Source organism: Lissotriton vulgaris, chromosome 12 (genome assembly GCF_964263255.1).
Source record: "Lissotriton vulgaris chromosome 12, aLisVul1.2, whole genome shotgun sequence".
Taxonomy (NCBI): Eukaryota; Metazoa; Chordata; class Amphibia; order Caudata; family Salamandridae; genus Lissotriton; species Lissotriton vulgaris.
Window position 1 is genome coordinate 730095534 of NC_141700.1, and position 18589 is coordinate 730114122.

General features: G+C 43.2%; 1 protein-coding gene across 1 annotated transcript in view; it reads right to left on the minus strand.

Annotated features, from left to right (window-relative positions):
• LAMTOR4 (late endosomal/lysosomal adaptor, MAPK and MTOR activator 4) overlaps positions 1 to 16941 on the minus strand; it is a 35190-nt gene extending 18249 nt beyond the window's left edge. Inside the window, exons 1-2 of the mRNA XM_086946000.1 lie at positions 16480 to 16941; positions 14254 to 14334 (exon numbers count right to left, since the gene is read on the minus strand). Of these exons, the coding sequence (XP_086802126.1) occupies positions 14254 to 14334; positions 16480 to 16626 (228 nt within the window). The 5' untranslated portion in view covers positions 16627 to 16941. The remainder of the gene's footprint in view (positions 1 to 14253; positions 14335 to 16479) is intronic.
• Between the last annotated feature and the right edge of the window lie 1648 nt (positions 16942 to 18589).

Genomic DNA, 18589 nt, shown 5'->3' on the forward strand with positions numbered 1-18589 from the left:
GCACATCCCCTCTCCTAAGATGGTGTCATTGACAAAGCTGACGTTACAAAGATATGGCCAACTAGAAAGATGGGGAAACAGAATGGAGAGAGCAAGACGATTCGCCACCCTAGGCAGCTAGAGGATGATGAGAAGGGCTGGTAGATAACATTGGGCCAGCCTTCTGGAAACAGAACATCTCTACAATCTCCTGTCCATTATAGGAGTAAATCCTTCCTGATCACACCACAGGCAGGGAGGTGGATTTGCTTAAGAAGGAGATGAGAGACAGGATTGAGAAGGATACACTGGGTGGGAGTGGGGGGGACGTCCAGTTTTAGCCAGCACATTCCTAACGATGGAGCCTTTTGCTGTTCTGAAGTTTCAGGGATAAGAGAACCCTTGTCACATACATCCTTTCCAGCAATTCCCATCCCCAGGGAAGCCACTGAAAAAAATGAGACAAAGGAGACTGCTGCATCTACTCCCCGTCACCTAAAGCTGAAGGCACAGGGTTTTGTTGTCATTTTTTCCCAATGAACTTTTAATTCCAACTACAGCTTTTTCTAACACCTAGTGGGGTTTGCCTTCCCAACCTATTTCTAGATCAACACAACGAGTTACAAAAGATATTTAAATTATGTAACAAATTCTATATGTCAAGAAAGCAAAAATAGAGCAGCACCCTACAAGCAGCCTTAGATTACCCGGAGAGGGATATCTACAGAACAAGACCAGCCAAATATTGACAGATTACCCTTGCAGGAAAACCTCAAACTCACCGTTTCACTTGGAGGTCCTGTTCTGTCCTGAACGCTCTTGCTTTCATTTCCATCTTTCTTCACCTGATTAATGCATCTCTTTATGATGGATGCATTCCAAGGAAACGCTAAGAAAATATACTCAACCCTCTCTAAGATCTTCGCCTCTACCCATCCAGTTATCGGCCCATTACTAACTTGCCAGATCCGCTAAAAATCTTAGAAAAACTGGTAACCCAACAACTTCAAAATTAACTAGACATTTACCATCTATCCCCAATTCAGTTGGATTTAGTTCCAAGCATGGAACTTAGACTATCTTCTAGATTTTTGGGATGACACACAAAACTTTTCAGTTGAAGGAAAGGCAGTGTTTCTGGTCATGCTAGACCTGTTAGCAGCCTTTGATACGGTAGGCCACAGCATCATAATGCACCCCTTGTCCTTCGTGCCAAAGGCTTCAACCTACAGCATCAACTGATTTAATTCCTCTTTGCAGGATTGGATTAAAAGAGTCAAACTTTGGCCCATTCTTCTTTGAAGTGATAAACCAGGTCAGTAGGTGCCTTCGGGATCCCTCATCACTTATTTTTTTTTAACATCTATCTATGTCCGCTCTTTATACTCTTCCAGGGCTCTGGAGTCAATGCACAATCCTAAATCAATTAAATCTCTCAGTACATCCGGTTGTGTTGAAACTCGGACTCTGCTATAGCACTGGACTCCCTGCTAAATCAAACTGTTGATGGATTTGAATGCTCTCCAAGAGATTGCAATCTCTTTTAGTGATAGAGGTAGAACAACTGCCTCCAACCCCAGCAGTCCCACGTTCAGTCGGACTCTACAACCAGATGTCCAAGTTAAAAACATGGACTTTATATTAGTTGCTGACATGCCCCTGCCTCCCAAGATCACATCTGTCATGCTTCTTTGTAACTGAAAATAATCTGATGGATTCCCCCTCCAGAGCTCGAACAGAGCAGCTCTGGTTGGAAAACTGATACATTAACTTTTGAACTCATGTAATGCCTTTACATTCAGGCCTTCTAACAGGCCAGTTACAGCTAACGCAGAATATAACATTCATGGCAGGTTTTTTTTCCAGAGAAAGGAAGATCCGGCATATATTCCAGAAATCATTCCAATGGCTTCTGCACGCAGCATGAATTACTTTCAAAATAGAATACCTTCAAATGTCTCAATCAATTAGTCCCAGTTTATTTATCCACCCAATTGAAGGAGTATGCACCGCTCAAAGACCTTGCAGCAATAATCAAGGTTTGCTAGAAGTTTCAAGGTTTTGTCTCGCAACGTGAAGTGACGTGACTGCTCCTTTTTGGTCCAAACTATTCATGTCCTGAAGTCTCCCAACTGACTTAACCCTTTCGATGCTCATGACGGAACGGTTTCGTCATGAGCATCGGTCGAGCTGTGCTCATGACGGAACCGTTCCGTCATGACCACACCCATTTACATTAGGGCCCAGCACCGGGGGTAAATCGGCACCGCATGGCTGAGGTTAAGACAGACCACCTCACTTACTGTCTTTACAAAAGAGTGAAAGTACAGTTTGCTTGTTTGGTAATTAGGCTCTCCAAGACCAGCACCAAGAGACAGTGCTGCGGTAGTGATTTCTATAAAAGTGCAGTCAGTCAATCATTTGTTTATGTTTGAGATGCTACCAGGCACCAATAGAAGGTGCTTAAAGTTGGCAGATAAAAGCATGCCCTGGCAAAGCAAACCGGTCTAGTCTTTTGGACCTACTGACATTGAAGATACTATGCAAAAAAAAAAAAAAAAAAACACGCTGACCACCTCTTTTTTTTTACCAATCCATGGTGATCAGTAAATAAAAATAAAAAATACAGTGAGTGTCAACATGCTTTTTTTAAGGCAGAGGGGCTGGCAGCAATTTGCTGCCTGGGCCTATGAAATAAACAATATATATGTATATATGTATAAAAGGGAGGGTCAAGGAACAGCGAGTGGAGTGGAATAAAATACTAATAGAGGCTGGTGGGGGAGGAGAGGAGAAGCAGCACATGAAAGCTAGACCAACATGGGGCAGGGGGAGCAACACATGAAGGAAAGAGCAAACACAGAGCACTGGGGTTCTTTGGCAGTCACATGGTCAGACCACCACTTGCTTGCCTTCCAACATAAAACAGCGCTAAGCGACTCACCTAAAACTACCTTACATCCATCCACCTATCGGCCGTGGAACAAAATCAATTTGGAACACTTGGAAACACAACCAACATCCAGTACAAATCTGAAAAGCATAAATTCTGTTCAAAAATCTGTATGAATGGCTACAGGAAGTTTTCCTGATACCACTCAAAACCACACAACAGAACAGAAAAAAAAGCGCCTTGGATAAACATAGAAATAAAAGACATAAATCAAATTAGAAAGCTGCAACGTACCTGGCACAAAAACGCCAAACAAGACAAACTTCACCTACAGAAAATTAACAGATTATACAAGTCTGCTATCGAAAAAAGCTAAGCAAAGGTACTATCAGACCGAATTCAAAACGCTAAATGTGCAAATAAAGAATTCTATAAAATACTCAATGAATTTCGCAAACCAAATTGCAAAGAAGGAACTCATCCTGTTACTCAAGATTTCACAGAAACTGGCAAATCATTACACAGACAAAGCAGACACATTGGAATCGTACTTAAAACAGAAACAACGCACCAGCACTAACCCTTGTACAAAACAATCCAAGAATGTTCTAATGAAGCCTCTCCGTTCCTTTCAACACATCTCACACAATGAATTTATGGACCTGGTCATAGCAAGCAGCCCTAACGGCAGCCCTTCTGACACCTGTCCACCACAAACTTTCAAGACAATTCTTTTAACAACCTCTGCTGCCACTCCAGTAAAAAGAATCATCAACGATTCCTTAATTACTGGAATATTTCCAGAAGAACTCAAAAAGTCATATATACTGCCTTTACTGAAGAAAACAAACTTGGACCCGCTGAACCCTGACAACTACAGACCCATTACAAATGGACCGTTCCTGGGCAAACTGATAGAAAGAGCAGCGTTCGCCCAGATGTCACAATTCATTGAAGAGAATGACATACTTTCAGACTTCCTAACAGGATTCCGTCCGGGAAGAGTCACTGAATCTGCGCTCCTTGCCATCTGGGATGACCTAAAGAATACAGTTGACCGCAACGGGGTATCTGCGGTACTCCTCTTGGACCTCTCAGCTGCCCATGCTGTTCAACATCAACATGAAGTCATTACCAGTACTGATCAATAAATTTCACCTCACGTGCTATAACTATGCAGATGAGGGGAAAACAGAGTGCTGGCCCTACCACTACTTTCTACAAGCTCTTAAATTCGAGCGACAAATCAAGCTTATTTCAGATTTGTACGGTATTATTTATTTATACCATTTACTTTTTATTTACTTTGTTGTTTTATCAAACAATTCCAATTGCATGAAAAAGATACCACATTAACATTTACAGTTCATAGCGAAGTAGTGTGGCTCACTGGTTAGAGGCGGCAGACCCGTAAGCAGAGGACGGCCCGGGACCAGGGTTCGATTCCCGACGCGGCAGGGTCGTGGACCAGGGTCAGCGGGTTCGATAATTCTCGCCTCGGTGCCTACTCCAGTCAGGGACCACACTCGGCAACTCTGGGCATTAGCTTGCCTCATCTTCACAACGGCCCCCCCAGACCGCCGGGGATGCTTGGTCGCACCTTAGAGATACCCATTAGGGACCATCTCTCATGGTGAGCCAGGACGGGTTCCCCAGCGGTCGAAGCGCGGAGATACTCCTCCGGGAGTCGATCCTAGCGCTATATAAACCAGCAATTAAATTTAAATTAAATAGCAATGGTGCAATATGTATATGTATATATATATATATATATATATATATATATATATATTCAAAGAAAAAACCATTGGTTGTAGGCCATATATAGTTAGGGATTTGCATTTAGAAAACCTTATTTTACTCGCATAAAACCATTGAAATTCCATATATAGTTATAAGCGCTAACTATATATCGCGCACCCGCAATCCACTGCTGATGATGTCACATATTACATCATTCATGACATGGTTAGTGACATCACTGATGACATCACTGATGACATCACTGATGACATCACTGATTACAACATCCAGTGACTGTATGTTTCTGTAAAGTTAAAACATGTTTTACATATTGAAGAATGAGTGCATGTATAAGTGTCTGGATGAAGGATTTACTAGGTGCATGACTGACTGATTGAGTGAGTGATTAAATGTGTCTCACTGAGTGCATGGGTTAGTGACTAAACTGTTTTAATTTGTGCATCATTATATCTGTTGTTCTACAAACTGCTGCATATGTTGATCAGTAGCTATATGAGTAACTGTATGGGTTATTGATTGGTTGTCCAAGTATTTGTATGGGAAACTGAGTGTGTGTGTATGGGTGGCTGGGAGGTGTGTGACTCTGTACATAGATGTATGAGTAGTTGATTCACTATATGTATAGATTCAAAACTGCATGTGGAAACAGCTGTATGGGCGGTTGACTGTGCATGAGTGTATTAGTGAGTGAATGGATATCTCAGTGCTACATGTCAAATTAAGTACATATGTAAAACACAGTACATGTGAGAGTTGACATCTATAAATAACTGTGCATAAGAGCTAGTGAATGTGTGAGTGGCTGTATGGATCATTGTGAACATGTATCAGAGATTGTATAAGAGTAAAGTAAATATGTGTTAGTATATGTTTGAATAAGTAAGGTGTGTATAACTGTATAGTTGAGAAAATGGAGGTGTGATTAATTTTTGGCATAACTGACTAGGTGTGTGAGTAACTCCATGGATGAGTGACTGTCTGTTTACACTGATTGTATCTAAGGTTATATTAGAGTCTGAAGAGGTTCATGGTATTATCACATGAATGATATCATCAGTGATGTGATCAGTCATGTCAAATGAGATGTTATCAGTGATGTCATCAGTGATGTCATCAGTGATGTCATCAGTGATGTCATCAGTGATGTCATCAGTGATGTCATCAGTGATGTCATCAGTGATGTCACTAACCATGTCATGAATGATGTAATATGTGACATCATCAGCAGTGGATTGCGGGTGCGCGATATATAGTTAGCGCTTATAACTATATATGGAATTTCAATGGTTTTATGCGAGTAAAATAAGGTTTTCTAAATGCAAATCCCTAACTATATATGGCCTACAACCAATGGTTTTTTCATTGAATTTTCAAGGTTTTGTAAATGCAAATTCCTAACTATATATGGAGTATAACCTATGGTTTTTTCTGTGAATTTCAATGGTTTTTTAATAGCAAATATCAAAAGCTGTCAAATGTCAAGTACGTGATAGGTAAAAACGTTTTCGTGTTTATGCACGCTGATGTGCTTTGAACGCTGCCCCCCCCCCCCACTCCCCTCTTTTCTCTTAGTAGTACTCTCTCTTTGCAGATAGTGAACGGTAGTTAACTCAGACCTTTACCCCTGTTGTAATCCGTCGTACCTGCTTGTCTCTCCATTTGATTGATTATTATCCAAGCATTTACTGTTTTACAATTGGTTCTCTTTGGATCATTCTCTATTTACAAACAAGCACAAAGTCGCAATACTCTGTTTAGTCTTTGCAGATAGTGAAAAATCGTGTAAAAAAAATAAAAGTAATCGAGCAAAATCAGTAGACCACTAATTCGATCTCTTTTTGACCTCGGTAAAATACAAACATTAGGAATAACCCTTCATGAGAAATACGAAAATAGTGAAATGAACTGAGCTCCACACCATGAGGGCTGCAAAACAGCTCGACTCCGCCACCCACACCGCCCAAAATAACGGCAAACCCTATGCAAATATTATAAATATACACAACATACCAGCAAAGAAACAGAGTAAAACATTTTATTAAATAACTATTTACATAACTATTTTATACTTTTTATTGCCCGATCCGGCTAGCTCAATCGATCGAGCATGAAACTCATGCACTGATAACAAGCGTTGAGAGTTTGTAGAATGATGGCTTCAGATTTTCCACATACGGTGTAGTGGCGCGAACTGGCAGGGGGCGTTTGGATTCTACCCCTTCTCCAAATAAGATTTTCATACGTGAATGTTCGTTCATGCTTTTTGTCCCTGACTTGCTTCCATGTCACTGCCTTACATAAATGGCATAAGTCCTGGTTGTAGAGTGCCATACTTCAGAGTTCTAAGCAGCTCTTGTAACACTGTTTAAACCTTATTTGCACCTGCTGCAGCTTCACTATTCAAAGTAAGTGGGGTCCATTTGTGGACCTGACTGCATTGGAAAACAATGTGATACGGTGCCTCCCTAAACCGCTTGACGGAGGCCCCCGAGAGGCGGTGAGATGGCGCGGACTGAGAGGGGGCGCTTGGCTCCTGCCCCCTCCCCAAGTCGTGTTGCCCTGGTGAGGCCTGAGATCGCCCCCGGCATAGGCGGCCGGCTCCCGGGGTCCGGCGGAATTTTTTCCCTTTTGAAGAATCTTTCATTCTGGACCTTGTCCCACAATCCGTTTCACCTGAAGACTGAAGACACGCTGTCGTAGGGCGCCCCTTTACCGTTTTAGTTGCCATTCCGCCCGCTTTTGGTACTCTGTGCCACTTCCGCCATTCAGCTGTTTACCGCTCGCTCTTGCGACTACAACGTCTCGCTCACCATGTAGTTGAGTTGCTCCCGCTCTTAAGATTTGACCGAACTTTTTGGACTGCTGAAAGCGGTTGTATTCCGACCGCTGGTTGGTGGAGACATTTTGACTATATTCTGCACCTGCATTGTCGCGTAATGCGTCATATGACGCGACGCGTTAGCGCACCCGGAAGTGCTCCGGTGCGCAAGGCGCAGCTTCCCGGAAACGATCCAGAGCGCGCCGCGCAGCGCGTAACGTAAGCATAACAGGTCATGTGACTTGTTAATAAAACTTTTCATTGGTTCATTTTACTTTTCTTTTCCTAATTATGTAAGACTAGGTCATGTGACCTAAAAATAACACTTTTCATTGGATTAAAACATTTTTTTTCCCCAAACGATGAAAGCCCCACCTTGTTTCTGGATGTTTCAGACTGAAGCTGGCGTCACCATGAGAGCACCACCATCTCGTAGCTCCGTCGTGGCCATTCCGCAAGCAATCATGGCAGCCGCTCCCCACCGGAAGCCTGCGGGAGTCGAGGGCCCCCAAGACTTTTGTACAATCTTCAAGGCTGAGGGGACGCTTTCGAGAATGGAACCCAAGCCCTGGCAGACAAGCGTCCGAGTTCCAAGGTATCCCAGGGCCATTTTACTGGACCAGGCCCAAATCCGAAGAGAAGGCCGCCATTTTAAGAGTCCTGTGGCAGCCGCCTATCGCTGCACCGCAAGAGTGGGAGCAACTCAACTACATGGTGAGCGAGACGCTGTAGCCGTAAGAGCGGGCGCTAAACAGCTGAATGGCGGAAAAGGCACAGTGTAGCAAAAGCGGGCGGAATGGCGACTGAAACGATAAAGGGGCGCCCCACTACAGCAGACAAGCCTCCGCCATGTGCTTCAAAACTGCATATGTATCTCGTGATATCAAGGTTGGGCAACCAGTACAGAACAAGCAGTTACGAGTCCCATTCACACCGGCGCCATTTTGGGCGCGGCCGGGCAGGTCCAGGATCTACTGAAACATAAAAAATGAGGCTGACGTCTCTGAAGCAGTTGACGAACAGCAGGACATAGCAAATAAACATGAACTCTCTAAAGCTGTTAACTCACTGCAGGACAAAACAAGTGAACCTGAAACCTCTGGAATAATTGTCGCTCAAAAGAACAACACACAAAACTCTGTAGAGCCTGAAGAAAAAAAAACAGAAGGGCACTGTAGTTTCAGACACACTTAACACTAATGACTAAACAAAGATATCGTCTGTTTATAAAGCAGTTATCATCTTGACAGAATTGACAAAGAAGTGTACAGACACCAATGCATCAGCATTCTCGGAGATAACATCTTAAGGAACAAAGAAAGACCTGTTCACTCTTGACACCCCAGGTGCTGTGTATATTGCACTATAGTGCTGCATCGAGAAAACGGGCAACCCTATTGATGTGGATTTTTCATTATTGATTATTGTAAAGAAATTGCGACTCCCCCCTTTAGCAGATTAGCTAAATGTTTGCGTAATTTAGGCATAAAAGTTATATTATTGTTGATGTTGTTGTTATCGTTATAGTTCTGGTTAATTTCAAAAAATGGTTAAATATATTTACAGTTTTTGTTGCGTTCGTTATATTTAAATGTTAATAAAGTTTTAAAATGTAACTGTCTTGGAGTACTATATTTTTTTTAAAAATCGGGTGAATGGGGCCTTGAATCGGGTTATTGTCATGTGTGGGCTTTGCAAGTGTACTGCTACAAGATCGGACATTTCAAACTCAAATGCACGTTCTTTTTCTTACCTTTCCGAAGCATGGAGCGCAATAGCAGGCAGAGAAAGGGTGATGCACGTGTTGAACACTGCCTGGCCTGCAAATTGCTGGCAGTGCCCCCCCGCCCGCTCCTGAAAGAGGGCACACACACACCGCCGCCCCGAGTACTTCACAAATCTTTAAAAGACCATGCGCTTGTTCAATGGGAAGTGGATAACATGGCTAAGAGCATTTGCTGGATAATGCATGAATATCGCTGACTTTTCAACGATATTCATGCATTGCGGCCGTTTTTTATCGCATTTGCGATAAACCTTGCTAATAGCAAGGTTTATGTGCGATAAAATTCGCCGATGTGCGGCGATAATTTTTGTCTCTAAACAAGTTAGAGACAAAAATTACCGCTAGTTGTTGGTAATATGCCCCCGGGTTTTTCCTTGCAGGAATCGGGAAGCGAAAGACTAGCGCTGAAATCAGTAGTCTCACGCCTGAATCGGGAGGGTTGGCATGTCTGGATACTCTACAGCTGGGGCCATAAACTACATCCGCAGGGCTAGGTGATAGCCTAGGTCCGGCCTGGACAATCGGACACAGAGGAAGAGGAGTGTCAGAGGGTGCGGTAGTGAATAGGGTGAAAGGGAGGTGTCGAGCGGGCACAGGGTGTGATTCTCAGAGAAGAGCAGCGCAGATGGGGGAAGTATATGGCCCATGCATGAGAGAGAGAGCGGGGGTGACCATTGCGTGGGGGAGATGCGTGCGAGGGTGGGGAGCCATGCTGAGAATCGGCGGCGTGCAGAGAGTGGCCCTGGTCAAGGCATCTAAAATGGCTGCCGTGCACGACAAAATTGTGGCATTGGACAAAACGCAAGATGGCGCAGACAATGTTTATCAATAAGGATTCATTTATAACAAAATATTTACTCGCAGTGACAAAATGGTGGTCAACACTTCCTGATTTCCATCGAATCGAACGTTAACAAACGTCACGCAGCAAAAAAAAAAAAAAAAAAAAAAAAGCTCACGCACAGAGCAGTTTTTAACCATGTTATCCAATGGAAGGTGGATAACACGGCTAAGAGCATTTGCTGGATAATGCATGAATATCGCTGACTTTTCAACGATATTCATGCATTGTGGCCGATGTGCGGCGATAATTTTTGTCTCTAAACAATTAAAACGAAGCACAAAATGGCGAATTCCCGTTTCGCTACCAGTTTGCGGCCCAGTTCGCGGCCCGGGAAACGCTTCTACCGTGAAAAATAATTTTTTTTTTATTTTCCCCACGGGACCCTTTAATAACCCCAACAACAATCCTAGGGGGTCAAGAGGGGTATACCTTGCACCCTTTCAATAAATTCCCCCTTCGTTTTTCACCTCTTCTCTCTCGATCCTACCGAGAGATAAGATGGCGGCCGCTCCGGACTGTTTAGAATGTTGACAGACACCGGAGAGCCAATCAGCTTTCTACGCGCAAAGTTCCGAAACGCGAAAAGTAAGCGGACCGGATCGCTGCCCGGAGCACTGTTACAGATATATATCTTGATTTAAACGTTAATTTCTCAAAATCCACTGAAGCACATATATTGAGACCTAGCAAAGGCACATCGGGCTAACAGTCCCTACAATTTTGCCAAGTTTCGTGCAAATCCATTCAGCCGTTCGAGCTAAAAGTGAGTCCAACCGCCCTATGGAAAACTCAATGTAAAAAACGCGTTTTGGGACCCCCCTTTTTTCTCAGCCCCCCCTTGACGAAACCCCACCAAATTTTCAGGGGCTGCTCAGAAACAAAATGTGCCATTGTCCTGAAAATTTCAGCCGATTCCGTCCACAAACGCCAAAGTTATTAGACATAGAATTTTCAAAAATCCCATAGAGAAAAAATCCTAACTATATATACCTACTGGCGATAGCCAGTAGGTAATATATATATATATATAATGAATTGTTGTGTTAATGTCTTATGTTAATGTTCTAACTGTAAATGTTAATGTGGTATCTTTTTCATGCAATTGGATTTGTTTGATAAAACAACAAAGTAAAGAAAAGGTAAATGGTATAAATAAATAATACCGTACAAATCTGAAATAAGATTGATTTGTCGCTCGAATTTAAGAGCTTGTAGAAAGTAGTGGTAGGGCCAGCACTCTGTTTTTCCCTAAGGTATTATATGGTCCAGCTGACCCTACGTCCCAAGACCTATCTCCCCATCCATGACACGCAAATACTACTTCAACTGGAATGCCCCAAAGACATTGGAAAATCACCAATTTTCAGCTGTCTCAGAGCCGTGGATCAGTGGATGACCTGGAGCCATCTCAAATTGAATGCTTCAAAAACTGAAATACTCACGTGTGGCGATTGGAAACATTACAACCCTCTTGCCACATGGCCTGATGAACTGGGATCACTGCCTAAAGTATCGAAGTAAGTAAGAAACCTCGGAATGACCATGGACTCCAAGCTGTCGATGAATGACCAAATGGATAAACTAGCAAGATCAAGCTTTGCTACTATAAAAACGCTGCGACTAATTTTCCCTCATTTGGGATTTCCACACAAGGTCCAAGCTACCATCTCCCTTGTTCTGTCCAAACTCGATTACACTAATAGCCTCTACCACGGATCACCTTTAACGACCATGAAAAGACTACCACGGATTCAGAACTCGGCTGCCAGATTACTCTTGCATATCAAACCACGAGACCACATCTCCCCTGCCTTGAAAGCCCTGCATTGGTTACCGGTTGCCAGAAGATCCACGTTCAAGCTGCTTTGTATCACCCACAAAGCAACACATGGAATGGGACCGCTCTTCATCAGGAATAAAATCACCAAACACATTCAACAAAGGAACCTCCGCTCTAAAGGAGCATCTCGCCTCAAAATCCCACCATACAAGAAAAAAAACAATGGGTGGCATATCCTTCTCTGTTCAAGCAGCCAAACTATGGAACTCTTTACCCCCCAACATAAGGTCCACCGACGACCACCTTATCTTCAGAAAACTACTCAAAATGTGGCTCTTCCCCACATAAGCACCATACGCAAACAGAAATTTACAGCATATCCCTCTGTATACAAGCATTTTTTTTCACTATAGATATGTACCTATCTTTGTGTATTACTTTGTATAAACATGTAAAATAATTATGTTGTTGAGAGAAAAAATAATAATAAATATCATCTTTGGTCTACATGTACATACTTCCATTGTGCATCTATATACCTTTCATGTACTTGGATCTGTGTGTCTGTTACTTTTCTCCTGAAAAAGCATATCCAATGCACTACCCTATCTCTCATCCTGTGCCTCTATCAATATCTTTAATCTACATATACTTACCTCCTTTATGTATCTATATACTTTCAATATAATTATGGATCTATATATTTATTGCTTTCTTCTAATTTAGCATTTCCAATGCACTACCCTATTTCTCAGCCTATACTTCGCTCAATATATCTTCTAGCCCAACCTTCTGACTCATCTCAAACTTCTACTACTCCTTCCAATGCGCTACCCTATCTCTCATCCTATACATCTATCAATATATCCTCTACATCCACTCTCATTTATCCCAAACCCCATACCACTACTATGATTGCCAAAATAACCCTTTCAAGGACTCTCTCCTACTCTACCCCTCCTTGCATCATCTGACACCTCTTTTACTATACCGATCCCCTAAAACAAACCTTTCTAAACTCTTTCCTCTGAGTCCTCCCCTCCAAAACTCCTTTTTACTCATCCTAAGGCCTCCTCCTATTGCTAAGACCTAAAAAATAAAATAATATTTCACTTTTATCCCTCCACTATCCTTTTCAATTAAAATTAACAGACTAACATGTTCACTAATCAAATTCCATATTAAACTATACTAATATACTACCCAAATAACTGAATAACATATCCACTACTCAAATTACTTAATTTTTTTTTTACTATACTAATTTTCAACAGTAATCCTTTATGGGTTCCGGAGTGGCGTGCTACTCGCCAGGAAAGCGATTCAACACCCATCAGGGGTAACAAGTGCTATATGAATGCAAATCTTTCTTCCCCTTTTATCCCTCCGCTATCCTTCTCACTCTAAGTAACTGACTAATATCCACCACTGAAATTACTTCATATTTCACCATATTAATTCACCACTAATCCTTTGTAGGCTTCCTGAATAGCGTGAGTCAACAAGCGCTATATAAATACAAACCTTTGTCCTCCTCTATCCTTCTGCCATCATTCCAAATCCAAATAACTGACTAACCTATCCACCACTTAAAATGTACTTGCATTTTTCACTACACTAATTCAACACTAATCCTCAATGGGTCCCGGAGTAGCGTGCTACTCGCCGAAAAAGCGCTTCGACGCCTCGTCACGGGTAGTAAGCGCTATATAAATGCAATTACAATACAAAAGGGAGAGCTTCGCTTCATGAGAGTGCATGCACTCTCATGAAGTGCCTAACCTAAAGGAAAAAGTAGTTTCCTAAAGTGATCAATGGAAGGATACAAGGCATCCAATCAATAGAATGGTGAAGATGTTATGCTATTTTGGGGCAGGCGAAGACAAACACAAGGAGAGGCAGACAAACCACTTAACAAGAAACAAGTAAATGAATAAAGTCAACCAGTGATAAAGAGTGGGCAGATTGTAAGTCCACTTAGGTTTTTGTTGAGTTCATAAAAGGTCTTCAATCAGTCAGCTTGTACTGTCTGGAAGGCTAGATCTAAAAAAATTGTCAAAAGCTGTGTGGAAATCCAGGCGCCTGACTGTGTGAATGTGTTTCTCAGAGATATGTATGTGTGTACATATGAACATGAAGAATAGGTCATGTTGTGCTGATCTGGAGTGAAAGAAGGATGTAAACTGGGGAAGAGGACGCCAGGCATTTATAAGTAGGAGCTGTCGCTTGCATCCCTGTATCCCTAAATAAAATGCAATATTTGTGAATTCCGTATCACAGTGATTACTCCTGACAACATCTGAGCAGCTTCCTACACGCCACTGGGACCCTAACTTACCACTGGTCAGGTCTCCTAAACAGCCCCATCCCCTTGCGATCCTGTACTTACAGCTATGACCCCTTCTTCATTGATGATCAGGTAGCCCTGCTGGTCAGGAATGCGCTCCAGTCCAAGAGTAAGTGTGGAAGCCTTAGACACAACATAAAAAACATTTAAAGTGAATTTAGTAGCTCCTCATTTTGGCACCACTACAAGTTCTGGAAATCCCTCCCTGTGTGACTGTCTAATTCCCATTGTTCCACTATTTCAATGCTCTGTTCGGTTAGGTTTTGCATTGCCACAACTCAAGTGTAATTGTAATTTGACATCTCCTCAAGAGATATGGGTGCAGACTGGCAGCCCCTTAAACACTTCAGACATGCTGTGACACTCCCAAACTAGCGACCCTTGTTATGTCACCCACACCCTAACAATCCGATAGCAAAACAGTCTAGCATCCTCACTTAAAGTCAGTAACCAGTTTGTAACTTCCACTGGTTGAATACAACCATACGTGTCCGATTCTGGCTTTAGTTTGCATCTCCTGCCTTGAAAATGGACCACATTGCTTGTTCCAGAGTAGGCCTCACTAGGGCATGTGCCAGCTCAGGTATTCCATTTCTTCCTCAAACAAAACACTGAGTACTCCCTACGCTGCCATAGCTCCAAAAGGCCCATGTAATGTGTTACAGTCCACCAATCCTGATGCTTAAGGCATGTTACACTGAAGAGTAATGTAGAGGACTTTAATGGACATTAAACGTATAAGCTTGAACATCAAGGTTTAACACCAAGGCTCTCTAAAAAGCTATGGCTGCTTCAGGGTGTCACAGATGACATGGGTCCAAATGAAGCTTTGAGCTGGCACAGAGCCCCCTCCTATTATGCTACCAAATTCTATATCATATCAGCAAGGCTGCGATGCTTCATTGCAGAGTTTTCTTTTAAATATTGTTGTTTTCAAGTGGGTTATTTCAACTGGATGAACTTAAGTGAACCAGCTACAACTGCCTGAAATATAAGGGCTGCTAAACATTGTTGACAGTGCCAAATCCATACATGTCATCCGGGGCAAAAGACAACCTCCAATTCCAAATCCGCACCATGGCCCAGAATCCAAGCTTCCAGCTGTGCCTTCCCTCGGGGAATCGGACGTTACATTCTTGTCTTTGATACTCTCCAGACTGGAGTACTGTAATTCTCTCCTTGCAGGCCTCCCAAAGACCCACCTATCTCTTTTAAATCCCTTCTCCACTAGACTGCATGTTTCGTCTGCAGGGCTAAAAGAACTGACCATATCACACCTATGCTGCTAACTCAGCTTCATATTGAAACCAGGAGTATATGCATGACTGCTTATATCGCCCATTCTACCCCACGCTACCTAGAAAATAATCTCAAGATATCAGGTGGCTGTAGACCTTCAAGAAATACTGAAAATCTGTTGCTCGAATCTCCACCGTAAAAAGGGAAAGACTCATGGTGCAATCTTCCTCGGGTAATTCAACTAGAATATGGAACGCACTACTTAAAATCTTTGCACCACCACCTCTTTTTGGATCTTCAAAAACGGACCTTAAAACTTTTCTCTTACAAAAAGAAATTGTTCTCACCAACACTCCTCTCCAAGCTCCCCACCAGACACACACCCTCACATTTAATGGCGTGACCCTGACTGTTATATTACACCCTCAAGAGCCTATACGACCCTTCTGTTTCAACTCTGTAAATATTAATTTACGTAACCCTGATTGCTTTAACTTTTCTAAATATGTAATTTGTAATGAATATGTAATTTGTAAATACGTAGCCGTCACCATGAGTAACTGTAGTAGATATAAGTATAGTCACCTACTAACTATATAAATATCTCATGTAACGTTCTTTCGCTCTATTGTAAAGCGCCCTGACAACTCTCGGTAATGTCCGCGCTATATAAAAACGCATAAATAAATCATTAAAATAATCAATCTACAAAGAAAGAAATGTGCACAACACCTTTTGGTGCCAATAAAGTAATCAGTGCTCCACCCCTATAACTTCCAGTGCCTCGAGCTCCGGCACAAGGGAGCTTCATCTCAGGTCCCACTGGTGTTTCAATGCCTTTCACTCTCGCTCAATGACCCCCGCCAGGGCTAGTTGCCACTTTTCCAGTACCCAGAATTTTGCTCAGCTATTTCCCTAACAGCACTTACGCTTAATGGCGCTTCCTCTTAACCCTGCCAGTTATACCCCCTACTGTGGCACCCCTTACACCCCCGCCAGCAGCATCCCCTGCTGCTACGGCCCCCTCACCATGTCTTGCCTCCTCTCCGTGCTGGGCGGATCACCTGACTCGTCGGACACGGAAAACAAGGCCCTGTAATCCCGCCCCGCTCGCAGGGAGCCGGGCGGCCATCTTGGTCTGGGAGGGTCTCCCCCGGGCCGCCGCCACCTTTTCATGGGGGACTCAGGGTCCGGGCCGCGCTGTTACCACGTCTTACGAAATGGAGTCAGATCACAAACAATTTTGGGTTCTATATTCCCCACATACAATGCACCGACACTTGCTGTGTGTCTGAGTTTTTTTTTCTCATAATTATAATTTACAGCTTGGTCTGGTTCTACGCGTTGCCCAGCCGTGCGCCCAAGCTGCGGTCACCTGCTTAGAATTCCCCCGAGACCGAAATACGTCGTCTGTTAATTTTAGACCGTTATTACTACATGCGGAACGTTTTTCATCCAATGATTACGGTAGTGGCTAGTTCCTATTAGAGGAATGCTCCTTAACGACAGCTCATTGTCACGTGATAAGCTGCTCGTGCCTCGTGCTGTCATGTTTACTTCTCCAAAGCATGAGTGGCCGTTTGGACTAGTCGAGGAAGCTGGATATTTGGAGAAGTTAAGTAACCATCTCGAACAGTGTGTAATGAAAGGCGTTACACCATGATGTTGAAGAGAAGTCGTTTATTCCAGTATCAAACGTCCAGGGCGCTCTGAGACCGGCCAGTTGTGATCCCAACACTGAATTAATCAACTGCTGTTGGAATCCATACTCACCGCTAGCAGGCACGTGAGAAGCTTAAACGTAGACAAGTTTAAACAAAACACATGCACGTGAATATAACAGTTATGCCTCATTTGCTATCCTGCTGCTGTGACAGGCGGTGTGGGTCCTTTTCTGGAACAAATCCCAACTTTGGAATACATACACCTACAGCTTCCAAGAACTCTTCTTTATTATGGACCATACCACAATATTGCGACGAGTAATACAAGTTATTGGTCAATTATGGAGGTTCGGGACCCATCGACAACTACACTTGCTTTAAATAAAGACAAGTTTATGAAAGGACCTAGTTTTGAAGATTTCAGGATTTTCTTAGACTCGTGAGTTTTATATACAGAAATCCACGTCCTTTTCAACTTTTGCGCTTGGGTTTCTGAGTCAGTGGTTACTCACCATTTGAGGTATGCTGCTCAGCCAGGATGTGTGTATTTTAGAATGTTGAAGTTTAGAATGTTGGTATGATTTGGCCAGTTGCTGAATGGGCTGAGCAGAGCACAGAATGCTCCTGGTGGGGCTCTCCTTATTTACTACTTAAATAAATACCATCTATGAATTTACATAGAATGGACTACCCGCATTTATTTCCATTACATTTGGTGACGATTTGGTAAGGCCCTGCACTTCACCTTCCAAGGAACCTCAAGATAAAGCTTCCTCAAGATAAAAAAATTCTGAAACAGCAGATCAACTCATCTGGCACTACGAGCTCCACCAGTGACCTTCCACCAGTCGCCCTCAACTTCAAAGTGCCACTTCCTTCCTGCAGATAATGCTGCCTTCTTATTTCTTCCCACACTTAGTGCCTGCATGCCAGTTCCTGCCTGCATGCCAGCTCCTGCGACACCAGTCGTCATCAATACCAGTGCGCCAGTCCCTGCCTGGTTTTCCTCTCTACTGCCTGCCTTGCTGCCTTTTGTCTGCCTCTACATTTTTCTACTGCCTGCTTGCCATATTCTGCCAGTCTGCCGTGCTGCCTACTTGCCCTGCTGTCTGGTCAATTCAAGCTACATTACGCTACATTTCCTGCATTGTCGTCAGCCTACATAGGACAAGTCTAGTCTATTGGACTCAAATGTAGCGATCAGTCCCAGGAGGAACTGCACCCCAGGTGTGCCTATTCTCCTCTCAAGAGTGACTGCCAGAGTATTTCTCGTGTGTGCTGCGGTACCTCTGGTGAGCCGGCATATGCTTTCAGCACCAGATTCTGTTTCTACACCATCCGGTGAGCGGGGGCACTTTATTTCCATGTTTTAATATTTTTCTTTGTGCCTTCGCACAGTGGCAGTTGAACCGTCCTGCCATTTGCAAAACTTCGCTCGAGCCTCCCACTGCCTGCACTCACACAGCGGGAGCACT